The sequence below is a fragment of the Stigmatopora nigra genome, chromosome 10 (genome assembly GCF_051989575.1).
Source record: "Stigmatopora nigra isolate UIUO_SnigA chromosome 10, RoL_Snig_1.1, whole genome shotgun sequence".
Classification (NCBI taxonomy): Eukaryota; Metazoa; Chordata; class Actinopteri; order Syngnathiformes; family Syngnathidae; genus Stigmatopora; species Stigmatopora nigra.
Window position 1 is genome coordinate 11,452,501 of NC_135517.1, and position 11,861 is coordinate 11,464,361.

At 40.6% G+C, this 11,861-nt stretch overlaps 3 protein-coding genes across 4 annotated transcripts in view; 1 reads left to right on the top strand and 2 right to left on the bottom strand.

Moving 5' to 3' along the window:
* Positions 1-810, top strand: part of emp3a (epithelial membrane protein 3a (MAM blood group)) — a 7,049-nt gene extending 6,239 nt beyond the window's left edge. For both annotated transcript variants that reach the window (XM_077725478.1, XM_077725479.1), the window contains exon 5: positions 1-810. This exon is cut by the window's left edge and continues 360 nt beyond it. The gene's annotated coding sequence lies outside the window, so the exon portion shown is untranslated.
* tnfrsf1b (tumor necrosis factor receptor superfamily, member 1B) overlaps positions 1-4,142 on the bottom strand; it is a 4,665-nt gene extending 523 nt beyond the window's left edge. The window contains exons 1-7 of the mRNA XM_077725476.1: positions 4,061-4,142; positions 3,429-3,534; positions 2,781-2,906; positions 2,545-2,703; positions 2,277-2,370; positions 2,014-2,216; positions 1,851-1,943 (exon numbers count right to left, since the gene is read on the bottom strand). Of these exons, the coding sequence (XP_077581602.1) occupies positions 1,851-1,943; positions 2,014-2,216; positions 2,277-2,370; positions 2,545-2,703; positions 2,781-2,906; positions 3,429-3,534; positions 4,061-4,114 (835 nt within the window). The 5' untranslated portion in view covers positions 4,115-4,142. The remainder of the gene's footprint in view (positions 1-1,850; positions 1,944-2,013; positions 2,217-2,276; positions 2,371-2,544; positions 2,704-2,780; positions 2,907-3,428; positions 3,535-4,060) is intronic.
* A 454-nt stretch (positions 4,143-4,596) lies between these two features.
* Positions 4,597-7,700, bottom strand: miip (migration and invasion inhibitory protein). The gene is made up of 9 exons (XM_077725475.1): positions 7,529-7,700; positions 6,755-6,933; positions 6,557-6,671; positions 6,341-6,452; positions 5,591-5,670; positions 5,395-5,521; positions 5,226-5,322; positions 5,040-5,141; positions 4,597-4,861 (listed from the first exon to the last, which is right to left on the bottom strand). Exons 1-9 carry the CDS (start codon positions 7,545-7,547, stop codon positions 4,742-4,744), a joined length of 951 nt encoding a protein of 316 aa, XP_077581601.1. The 5' UTR covers positions 7,548-7,700; the 3' UTR covers positions 4,597-4,741.
* Positions 7,701-11,861: the final 4,161 nt, after the last annotated feature.

Genomic DNA, 11,861 nt, shown 5'->3' on the forward strand with positions numbered 1-11,861 from the left:
TAAAAGCTTAACAGTACTTCCTACTGTGTTAACAAGCATTTCTGACAAAAAAAGAACTGGAAGAATCACAGGCTTCTGCCATTTGCTAAGAATTTACTCTGAATATAGTCTGTGGCCCCGTGAATTAGTCATTGGGCTTCCACCTCTGTGGACCTGGGTTCAAATCCTGGTTTGCTCTGCTTTGCAAACTTACCCAAGTTTTCCCACTTGAAGGTACAATAAAGAACTAAGTATGATCTGGGAGTGAAAAGAGACAAAATGACAAACACTACTTCATAATCTTGTAGAGTGGTGGACTAGTGGCTAAGTCATCAGTCACCAACCTCTTTGGTTCTGGGTTCAAATCCTGGTGCTTGCAAAGCTTTTCCCACTATTATTCAGGTAGATGAAAACGATAAAAGTATAAGTACTACTGCTTTCTCTCACAAGGTGGTGGCCCAATGGTTAAGTCATCAGTCTCCAACCTCTTTGGTCCTGGGTTCAAATCCTAGTGCTTGCAAAGATTTTCCCACTATTATTCAGGTAGATGAAAAAGATAAAAGTATAAGTACTACTGCTTTCTCTCACAGGGTGGTGGCTCAATGGTTAAGTCATCAGCCTTCCACCTCTGTGGTCCTGGGTTCAAGTCCCAGTGCATGCAAAGATTTTCCCAATATTATTCAGGTAAATTTAAAAAGATAAAAGTATAAGTACTACTGCTTTCTCTCACAGGGTGGTGGCCCAATGGTTAAGTCATCAGCCTTCCACCTCTGTGGTCCTGGGTTCAAGTCCCAGTGCATGCAAAGATTTTCCCAATATTATTCAGGTAAACTAAAAGGATAAAAGTACAAGTACTACTGCTTTCTTTCAGAGGGTGGTGGCCTAATGGATAAGTCATTAGTCTGCCACCTCTGTGGTCCTGGGTTCAAGTCCCAGTGTGTGCAAAGATTTTCCCAATATTATTCAGGTAAACTAAAAAGATAAAAGTATAAGTACTACTGCTTTCTCTCAGAGGGTGGTGGCCCAATGGCTAAGTCATCAGTCTGCCACCACTGAGGTCCTGGGTTCAAATCCCAATGCAGGCAAAGATTTTCCCACAATTGTTCAGGTAAAAGAATAAGTATTAATGTCTAAGTGTCTAACTGAATAAGTATTCAGTGGTGGATGAAGCATTTTGTCAAAAAAATGACTAAGTGTTTCACCCAGTTTCCTTGGATAAAACGTTTCAACACCTATGTATAAGTGGGGCACGAGTTGGTGTAGTGGGTTGCACACTCGCCTTTGCACCGAGAGAACGTGAGTTCGCTTCCCGGTGTCGGCGGTTCACTGACCAAGCAAGCGGTCGAGGGTCGGCCGAAGGCCGACCCGAGAACGCCTTTCGCACAGACAGGTCCATCAAGTGTCTTCCGAACTGCCGAAGGCAGTTCGGAATATAACCTTTTGCTGAAAAGTATGACTAAGTGTTTCATTTAAATTAAAAAGATTTTTCTTTTTTTTTTTCTTCTTATTCCAATTTCTGAACTACATGGTGTAGTGATCAGCCAAACGTCGGCAGCGGGAAGCGAACCCGGGTCTCCCAGACGGGAGTCCAGTGCACTAACCTCTGCGCCACCAAGTGGATACACTTCTTAGTCATCATTTGAGTGTCTTGACAAGAAGTACACAGAAACAACTAAGTGAAAATGTGTCCCAACCGGGATTTGAACCCAGGTCTCCCAGACGGGAGTCCGGTGAGTTAACCTCTGCGCCACTTTACCCTCAAGTGAGGATGTGCAATTTAGAGAATGATCATACTATTTTCTATTTAAAAAATAAAAATGAAAAAAGCCTTGCTATACTATGCCGCCTTTAAAGTCAAGAAAAAAACAAACCTTTGTTCCTGGATGTCTTATAAAGAAGCAGCAGTAGGACGACCACAACCACGAGAAGCACGACTCCCGCAACAATACTGGCGACTGCTGCAACTGAGTTCAACACAAAAACACGTTTACACTAAATTCCATCATCGCGGCTTAGTGCTCACTTGTTTCTTACCCTTTTCACTATCATCTCCCGGACTTTGTGTCAACCGAGATGACCCCTCCAAAACCTCCAGTCCAAGCAAAGGCTTCCCCCAACTCGAGACGGCACTTGTTGGGTCCGCAGTCGTCTCTTTGCCATGTTCGCTCTGCCAGTCCAGTTTGCAAAGAGTATCCGTTGTCAAAGTGCCTTCTCTTAACACGGGCCTTCCGTGACAGCTGCGTGCAAAACACGTCTGATAAGTAAGTTGTGGACGATCACTCACACACATGACTCACTTTGTGTGAGGTCGACACGGTTCCGTAGCAGAAGATGTATTGGAAAAGGTCCCATTGACGCATTGCTTGCACTTGACGTTTGAGTCGGCCGTGCCTGGAAAACAAAACAATCGGGTCATTCCTTGTTAACTTCTTGGGGCCATTGACGGCATTAGACGTCCAAACCAGTTCGATTCTTTGAAATCCCGGGTGTCTTAACATTTTTTATATAAATATATATATATAATGACAGGTTATAATCCATTGAAATGGGTAAGAATCTTGGCACCTGGTACAAAGACTCCAAAACCAGCTTTGCAGTTCTTGTGCTGCAGACAGGCAGTGCAGTGTTGTTCATCAGACTCCATAACGCAGTACATGCCGGGTCGACACAAACACTTGGACATGGCGGTAGGTGAGCACGCTTGGGCGAACTGCAGGCCTTTGTCTGAACAAAATTGCTGATGAAAACAAAGACCAAATACAATACAAAACAGCTCCAATTTGGAAAAGAGTTGTACTAACGAGCTCTGCATTTAGAGCAAGGGAAGCAGTTCCGTGCGTAGTTCCAACTCTCCATGTACTGTTCGTGTTCACATGGCTCGCAGACGGTCTCTGATGTAAGATTGCACTCACGCGTCAGTCGCCAGCCTGCGGTAAAATTCAACACATTTCATCACTTTAGATTGTTATGTGTAGTATGTTCATACATTCATTTTCTGTACCGCTTGTCCTCTCAAGGAGATGGACAGTCATCCACACTCACACTCATACTGAGGTTAAAGTGATCAATTAGCTTAGCATGCATGTTTTGGGATGTGGGAGGAAACCAGAGTCCATACAGGAGGACTGACCGGGATTCAAACCCAGTACCCCTAAACTGTGAGGCCGACCGGCTAACCACTCAATGGCCAGGCCGCCTTTTGACTATGTTATTTATACTCTATTTGAATCAAACTTTTTTTAAACTCAAGTCCAAATGACTATTACTGAACCACAAATTAAAATACTTTATACTGCTGAAACTATGATTACTTTACCAATATGACTCAACATTTCAATTATATATAATACTACACACTTTTTTCAATAGAAAACATTACTGGAGTAATACAACATAATAGGTTATATTGCGTGTGTGTTTGTTACCCAGAAACACATTGCAAAACCTACCAGGAGCACACTTTTTGCAACACAGACTCAAAGCCTCCAACAAGTATTCTTCATCCGGGTTGTTACACTTAACATCTGACTCCACACGGTAAGGCTGTGAGGACACCTGCAAGACAACATTTTATTTTGTCATCAACAAGGGTACATATTGATTGCTAATTACTTTTGATTTTCTATTTGAATTGCTTGAAACAGTTGCACAGACTCTAACAAAAGCCACGAGAAGATGGCCTTTATTCTCCATCTGAAGATGCATAGCAAGCCTTTTATCGCGGCCATCTTTGGAGGCCTTTGAGAAAAAGCTTGCGACCGCAACAAAACACTGACTGAGACGCATTTAGTTGACAAGTTGGTGACACGTAAATATGCTGACAGCAGTAATGTTATTGTTGAGTGACAGGAAACAGACCCCACAAAAGAGTAGTTCTCATTTTAGCAGTGAATTCCAACAAAAATAAAAAGGTTGAATGCTAAATCATCTACTTCGCCCCATTTTAGATAAGAATATTTGTAACTTTGTAAGAAATATAGGTACATCAATAGACTTGTGCACACAAAAAAGTCCCAAAGTATTTAAAAAAAATGAATATTTTTGTATTGTACAACACTACAAACTTTAGAAAAGGGCACACCTGGATTGTGAGAATTTTCAGGATGATCACCATCAGCACCAGGGCGTCCTTCATCGTGTCCTGTAACAACCTTCAACACAAGAGTTTTTGGTTTGCTTGTAGTTGTTTGGAAGGAAATAAGGCTGCCACTCAAACACACCCAGTCACGTGTGCGATTCCTCCCCCTCGAGAGTTGAGCTTAGGGGGGAAACTGACTCAGTTCTCCATTGGAATCACTAGAACACACAAAAAAAAGCGTTATTGCGTCAATTGCTTTCTGCATACTGCATGGGAATTGCCTAAGAGTACCTGGACATTGTCTTCAAAGTCGATACTTTCTCACAGTTGTTGCTTCCAAGTAGTTTTGATGAAGAGTACGTGTTCATTTTCATTAATATTGTTAATGCAGCCAATGTCAAATGTACAAAGCATGCATAAAAATATTTTGGTGTATTTTTTCTTTTATTTACACTTATTTTTCCCTCCCTTTACCTCCCATGTGATGTCAGGCTAAACCTGAAAGCAACTTTCGGAGCACTTGTATTGACAACTAAAGCTAATTTGATATTATTTATTGAATGCAAAGCATTTCCATCTTAATCCATTTGTGCCATCTGCACGGTGCAATAAAATGGTCACTACATTAAATTGATGTGGCTTGACATATATTACATGTAAGCATGAAAGAGAAAAGCTGAAGCTTCATCTTTTCATTAAAGGTCGTTTCTTTTTTCTTTTTGGGGTAAAATGCTGGAATTGGTGACGGGCCATTGGAGTAACAATTGGCACTTGGCCAGGATGAGGGCTTCTTGTCACTTGTTCCTGAAAAATAAGTACCAGTAACAATGAGAAGTCTTAACTAAAAAGTACTTTCTACTTCTTTGGGGATTTTATTCAACCAAAACATGCACTCCAATAATAGAGGAAGTATTTTCAAAAATATTCTAAAAAAAATAATAATAACACTAATCACTGGTCTCATTTTAAATTAGGCTCTCACCTGTGATGTCTCAGTTCTCTTTTCCAGATGACTCCGTAAGTCTAGGTTGCTGGGTGGATCGTAGCCGCTACGAACATTGTTGGCCCAACCCAAGAGGCAATGCTATTAAACAACAAGAGACAAGACATGAAAAACCACTAACAACATCCTACTCGTACTATGACGTGCTGAGACTGTTCCCCTTACAGAAGGCAACCCCAAACTGTCAGCCGGATCGAAGCTTTTCCGGCGATGCGCTTTGTACTCGTAAGGTGGTAAAACGGTGGCGCGAGGGATGCTGACCCTGAAAAGCAAATACATTTATTTATATTTCCTGGTGGAAACAAAATATGTGTAGGACTGCCCCTGTTGTTACCTGACGAGAGCTGGTTTGTCTCGAGTGTGCGGGTGAGCCGATTTTGGCCGTCTGCACACGGGACACCGTTCCTGTGAGTGTACAGGGACGGGGAACAACCGACTGTTCACCGTGTACAAGAATGTGCCTGGGGAAAGAGTAGCGTGAGTGAGGATTATTAACATATTAGTTGTCATAGGCAAAAGATGATGTTTACATTGATGGGCATCCTTGTCCTCGCCCAGGCAGTCGGTGTCTGCTAACAGTGTCAGGAGAGGGGGCTCCTCTAGGCTAGATCTATACGAGGGGAAACGTAACCACATTGGTTAAACTGAAAAGAAAAAAATACGTAATACAATAATTTGACTAAAACTTTAAAAAAAAATCCTGAGGTGGTATTCCAGATGCTTAATTCATTAAATATAGTTTCTATTGTGAATATATTTAAAATATATATATTTTTAAATTTTGCACGATGATTTTTACCTAAAAACACAGAAAATTGATGAAAAATTGCAATGATTGATTTAAAAATGGGGAGAAAAAAAATCAGGAAATATAATATACATCTATCATTTTAATTTGATCCTAAAACAGATAAAGTCATGATTTACTTTCTTGGGCCACACAAAATGATGCGGTGGGCCAGATTTGGCCCCCGGGCCACCACTTTGACACCAGTGCGCTAGGGTCAAATCATTTCCAAAAAGTGCCACGTGGGTGGAAGTTTTCTTTCCAACCAATAAAGAAAACATTTTCATCAATCTGATTTCCTGCATGTGTAATCCGTTGATTGCAATCAAGCGCTACTTTATTGGCGCAGAAAATTGTAATGGTTGGAACTAACTGGATAATCCACTTGGCCTTTTGTGAAATCAGTTTGACACCCCTGCTTTAATCCATTTGATCACAAGTTAGCTGAAAACGACTATAAGTAGGCAGCTGATGCAATATATAACTAACTGACTTGTCTCTGGGCTGGTGGATGCACTCCTTTTTATTTTGCGCTCGAAAATCTTGTAGTTCCTTGTAGAAATCCTCCGAGCGTTCGTTCAAAGTCTTTTCCACATCAAGAACACCTAAGAAGGAACAGAGTGCAGTGACAAATAGAATTGGTTATTGGGCTGTTTTGATAAAAGTCACCTCCTTTAATCAATGGCAGCTATCAGTTAATGATGCGTACCCGCTATCCAGTCGTATCCAAGTAACGGCCGCAAACGAGGGCTGCCATCCAAAGCGGATTCTTCTGGGATTCTATCCTTCTGAAAAGTGACTTCAGCCCTGTTTTGCTGCTTGTTCTAATGGGGGAAAAAGTGATGCACAGTTTACAAAAACAAAAAACATCTTCACCTGCAGCACTTCTTTTTTTTTTTTTGCTCACCTGTCTTTTGGTTTGTGGCGCTGGACATGATTTAGTAGTAAAAGTCTCACTGCTGCCATTTTTGCGTGGCGATGCAGTACTTTTTTCCGATGTTTCAGATGCCCAAGATGTCGATGGAGTTGGACTTGGAGTGTGAAGATGTTGGTCAAAAATATCAGAGGTGATTGTCACATGTTTCTCTGAGGAGTAAAATGTTAAAAATCTGTTAATTTGTTCTTAAATTATAAAAAAAAAACTTTTATGCATAAAGACTACCTATTACTTGGGGATCTAATGATCGTTTCGTAGATATATTTATAGTACTACTTTGAAATTCACTGTTGGTGTGTGTGTGTGTGTGTACAATGTGATTCATAGCAGTTAATCGCAAGTATTTCATGGTATTAATCATAATTCAAGTGTTTAATCGTTGGCAACCACTGCTTACATTACGTGCATTTTGGGAAAAAAAGGAACTTTTGAGTAGATGTCTAATATTTGATCACTGTCTTTTTATATCATGATGGTTTGATGAATGTCGATATTGGACATTCCAAAAAGGGTCAAAGAAAAGCTGTTTGGAAATAACGTCTTTTAGATTTGCATTTTCCTTCTTTTATTTTTGTTGCACAACGCACAACGGTTATCGATTGCAATCACTAGTCTCAATTTCTGCTAAATTCAAACTTGATCGTTGCATTGACTTGCAGGTATGCATGTAGCTTGCAGGTTTCCACAGAAAATGTGCAAAAACTCGTTTGAGCTGCATCAAAAAAAGCAATTTTAACAACTTACCTTTGCACTTTCTTTTCATTTCCCTTGCACACCTTACAGTTGCCTCACGACAAAATGATTAAATGTTGATTACGTTACCTAAACATAATCGTTTCACTCTATTGACATCATTTTGAAGAACACGACATCAAATACGCTAACATTTTTCTTCCGCGTTTTGAAGTGACGACATAGTACCTTTCGTATATCCGTTTTGAAAAGGCCTCCTTCAGGCCGTTTCCATGCCAACACCAAACCTCATAATCTGATTGGCTAACAGCTCTCTACCCATCATGCTTTGTCGGGCAAACCCTTAAAGCGGCAAACACGTTCAAATTTAAACCAAGCAAACGGTAGAGGGCAGCCTTTGCAATGAATTCAAATGTTATTTTTTTTGTATCTAATAGGGTAAATAAAGACATATCTGACAAATATTGATGATGAAATATACCCCCCATCCTAAACGGGAAAGGTTACTTGGTTAAGTTACTTTAGTACATTACCTCATCTGATTTTCTGTACCCCTTTATCCTCACAAAGGTTGTGGTGGGGGGTGCTGGAGTCTATCCCAGCTGACTTCGGGCCAGAGGCGGGCGACACCCTGAATTAGTGGCCTGCGAGGCCAAGGTGCTAATGGGAGAAAAAAAAATGGTTACAATGGGAGCATAATCCTAATAGTCATTTGTTTTGGTGATGTTAACAATAATTTAATATTAACTGTATTAACACAAAAAGGAAAATAAAGTAATTCTAAAAAAAATCCAAATATGAATCAGACATAATTGTCATATGAAATTATTTTTGTTTATACATTGGATTATTTCTAGGGAGATTGTTTTATGAGGATAAAATAATGGTCTATATAAATATACTTTTAATTCAAATACAGTGGGAAATAGCTGCTGCTGTTGTGTTCTTAAAAAAATAAAATATTTTTCTTTTGTTTACTTTTATTCACATACAGTACTACTATAGCAAATTAAATTGTTGTTGTTGTAAAACATTAAAGCACCACGACCCCCCTTGCCACCCCACTCTACTCCGCTTTGATTATTTATCTGAAATAAGGAGAGCGTTCTTTTTTTAAATTAAATTTATGTTGCTGTTGTACATCTGCCATTAATGAGCGAAAGAGGCAGGCCGTAATTGTTGGTGGCCAACCAGCGGGGGGTTTAATTGGACAGGCAGGGAGGAATATACAACCTGGCGACTGCCCCCGTCGCCCCATAATGGGGTGCAACTGGGCGCCGGGGCGGTCCACTAATCAAAACGGGACTGGGCCTGCTCGGCTAACCGTGACCGGAATACTGAGTGGCTGCCGTGCGGGGTTGGCTCGGCGGGGGGAGGCGAAGGGGGCGCCCACCGGAGCTTAGCGGCACGCGCTCCTGACCCTGTGGCACCTTATCATGAGCGTGGACACGGATGGTCAGCTTTAACCTTTTAAGACCTAAAATCTTGCAAGGCATGCATTTTTATTGATTACTAATTGGGACCTGATGAGTCAAAAACAAATAGTTATCAATTTTACATGATGTAGTTTCTGAGTAAAATGATGTCCACATCCTAAGTGGATGGCAGGCCCTTGTAGTAGTTCAAAATTTAACATTGTAGTCTTGTGACAACCAAAAATGTGATTTCCACACATTAGTGGATTAGTTAGTGATGGATATTATTCCCAGATCGTTTTTTACGGGACATGTTGCATGTTACTTTTCCCCCACCGCAGGAGTAGATACGCGTGTTTTACCTGTCACGTGTTGTGTTACCATGAGTGAGGTCATTATGTATCATGACATGCTTGTTTACATGGTGAACGAGGTTCATTCTTCCAGGAGCATTGGGCTTTACAGTAGACATTTTTTCCCATATAGTTTCCAGATACAAAATAACCATGCTTATAAAAGGCCCTGATAAGATTTTGATTGACATAGCAACTTGTAGATGGAGCAAAGATCTGATTGGATAGGGAAATACACACTGTAGCCAAGAAAAACACTACAAAATGGTCAGAATAGATATGTCATGTGTTTATGTTACGTTTTATGTATATAAATTATTTCAAATGTATGATTATTTTATTAGGCCGGCCCAGCAGCTGAGTGCTTAGCGCGTTGGCCTAACAGGGGGAGTTTTGGGTTCAAATCCAGGTCGGTCCACCTGTGTGATGTTTTCCCCGGGCCTGCGTGAATGGCTGTTTGTCTCATTGTGCCCTGCGATTGGCTGGCCACCGATTCAGTGTCAGCTGGGATAGGATCCAGCACCCCTCGAGACCCTAGTGAGGATAAAGCGGTTCAGAAAATGAGATGAGTCACAGTTTTGGAAATTCTGATAGTATAGTGATACAAATTCTGTTGTATTATTATTCTGTAATATTCATTCTCATGCAAAAATTGATGCAGAATTTTTGTGACATTCATTCGTTTTCCTATTTTGTCTTGCCACTTCAAAATAAAGTGCTTTGAAAGAGTTGTCTCTTAAGTCTCAGGAAATCAAGTCCATTTTGAGGAAAAAAAGAGAATGGGCATCTGCTGACGGAAAAGGGAAGGTGACGAGCTGAAAATATTGAAGGGATTTGCGGATTTTGGAGTGAAAGGTTGTTGGGCGATAAGCAAGAGCCAACAGATCGATTTGGTGTGCAGCCCTCCTGCATCGGCACTGCCCTGATGCCATTAAGATCAAGGAGATTAGTGCTAGCGCAATGTGAGAGGAAGCTGGAGAACCCAGGGAATCGGATTGGCCTTTTTTTTTAAACTCTTTTTAATTTTAGACTCTGAGTTAGGCAGTATATTGTTGTCCCGCAAAAACATTTCAATTGAAAGTCCAGCTGACTGAAAGAAATGTTTACATTTCTTCTGTAATCTTGCCACAGCGCACAATATGGCGGCACACTTATTTCAATTTAAAAAAATAGTTATTATGTACGCTCACGCGTTTACCCACTGTGTGTTTACGCCACTGTTTTGGCGACTGATTAATGGCGGGCAGTCTATCAATACCGTGACCTCAATTAAGCTTTATATTCCACCACAGGGCCGCTTAATGGGCCCAACACGTTGGGGATGGGGGATTAAAAAGTGAGTCGTAAATCAGCGGAGACGCTACCGAGTTGCTATCGCACCCCCTTAACGAAAGTCTACACACCCACGGACGGGCTCCTAATTTGAATCAATCGCAACTCAACTTGTCTTTTCTTAAATTGAATTGAATTAAAAAGTGGTATACAAGAAAATAAAAATACACTTTAGCACTGTAGATCTGAAAATATTTTTACGGCAAGTAAAAAAATAAAGATAGTTGAGTGGAAAAATAGCAGAGATTAGTCTTAAAATGACCGTATTTTTCGGAGTATAAGTCGCAATTTTTGGAAGGCCAATTTTGGATTTTTCAGACAATTATACTTAAAAAAAAAAACCTACACACAGCAGGCTCTCTGTGGTCATTAAAACACTTTTAAGTCAGTATCGGTGTACCTTAAAATCGAGGAGTCGATCAAAAGCAGACATATAATTGCTGTAAACGTGACGGGCGGTCACATATTACTAGTCGAAGGAGCAACACGTGAGCCGAGCAAGGAAAACACAGCTGGCTGAGGAGAAGCCGCAAGTTTTAAAAGAAGAAAAGCAACGTGAGAGAGAAAAAGAGAGAAAGAGAGAGATAGAGAGAGCGAGTCAGTCTTCTATAGCACTTGATTTGCGCCGAGTCAAAACGCTTTTGGTGACTTTGGTTTTTCATTTAAGTCCAGCTTCAAATGTTTAGACACCCTCAAGATGGTCATATTTAAGGAAAAAGGAAAATGGTAGTTAGCAAAACAAGGAATACCCATTGACAGGTGGACATGCATTCATTTCATCTCATTTTCTGAACTGCTTTATCCTCACTAGAGTCACAGGGGGTGCTGGAGCCTATCCCAGCTGACTTCGGTTGGGTTAGAGGTGGGGGACACCCTGAATTTTAATGGATTTGATTTTCTTCAGAATTATATATATATTTTATTTTAATTGACATTTTTCTATTATTTATAACTATTTAAATCATCAATTCCCCCAAAACGGATCCTTACATTGAATAACTAATATTGAATTTCTTTTTATTGCCCCTGGCAAAATCCATGCGGGCAACACTAATATTAGATTGGGATGTCAAACAAGGGGTCATAAAATATCGGTATGTGGGCCACAATTGGCCCCTTGAGCGCATGCATGTCTGAGACCTTTGTATCTATGTATTATTCATAATCCAAATCCTGTAGACGATGAATATTGGAAGTGAAGCTTCCCCTCGTCCATTCATCAAATTTTAAGTCTGTTGCAAAGGTGTACTTGGCCCAGTACAGTTCATCACTCATCATTCCACA

Coding starts and splice junctions, on each gene's coding strand:
- miip (XM_077725475.1), bottom strand. Junction 6,672..6,754: donor CGCCACAAACCAAAAGACAG/GTGAGCAAAAAA, acceptor TTCCCCCATTAG/AACAAGCAGCAAAACAGGGC. Junction 5,142..5,225: donor ACAGTTTGGGGTTGCCTTCT/GTAAGGGGAACA, acceptor GTTGTTTAATAG/CATTGCCTCTTGGGTTGGGC.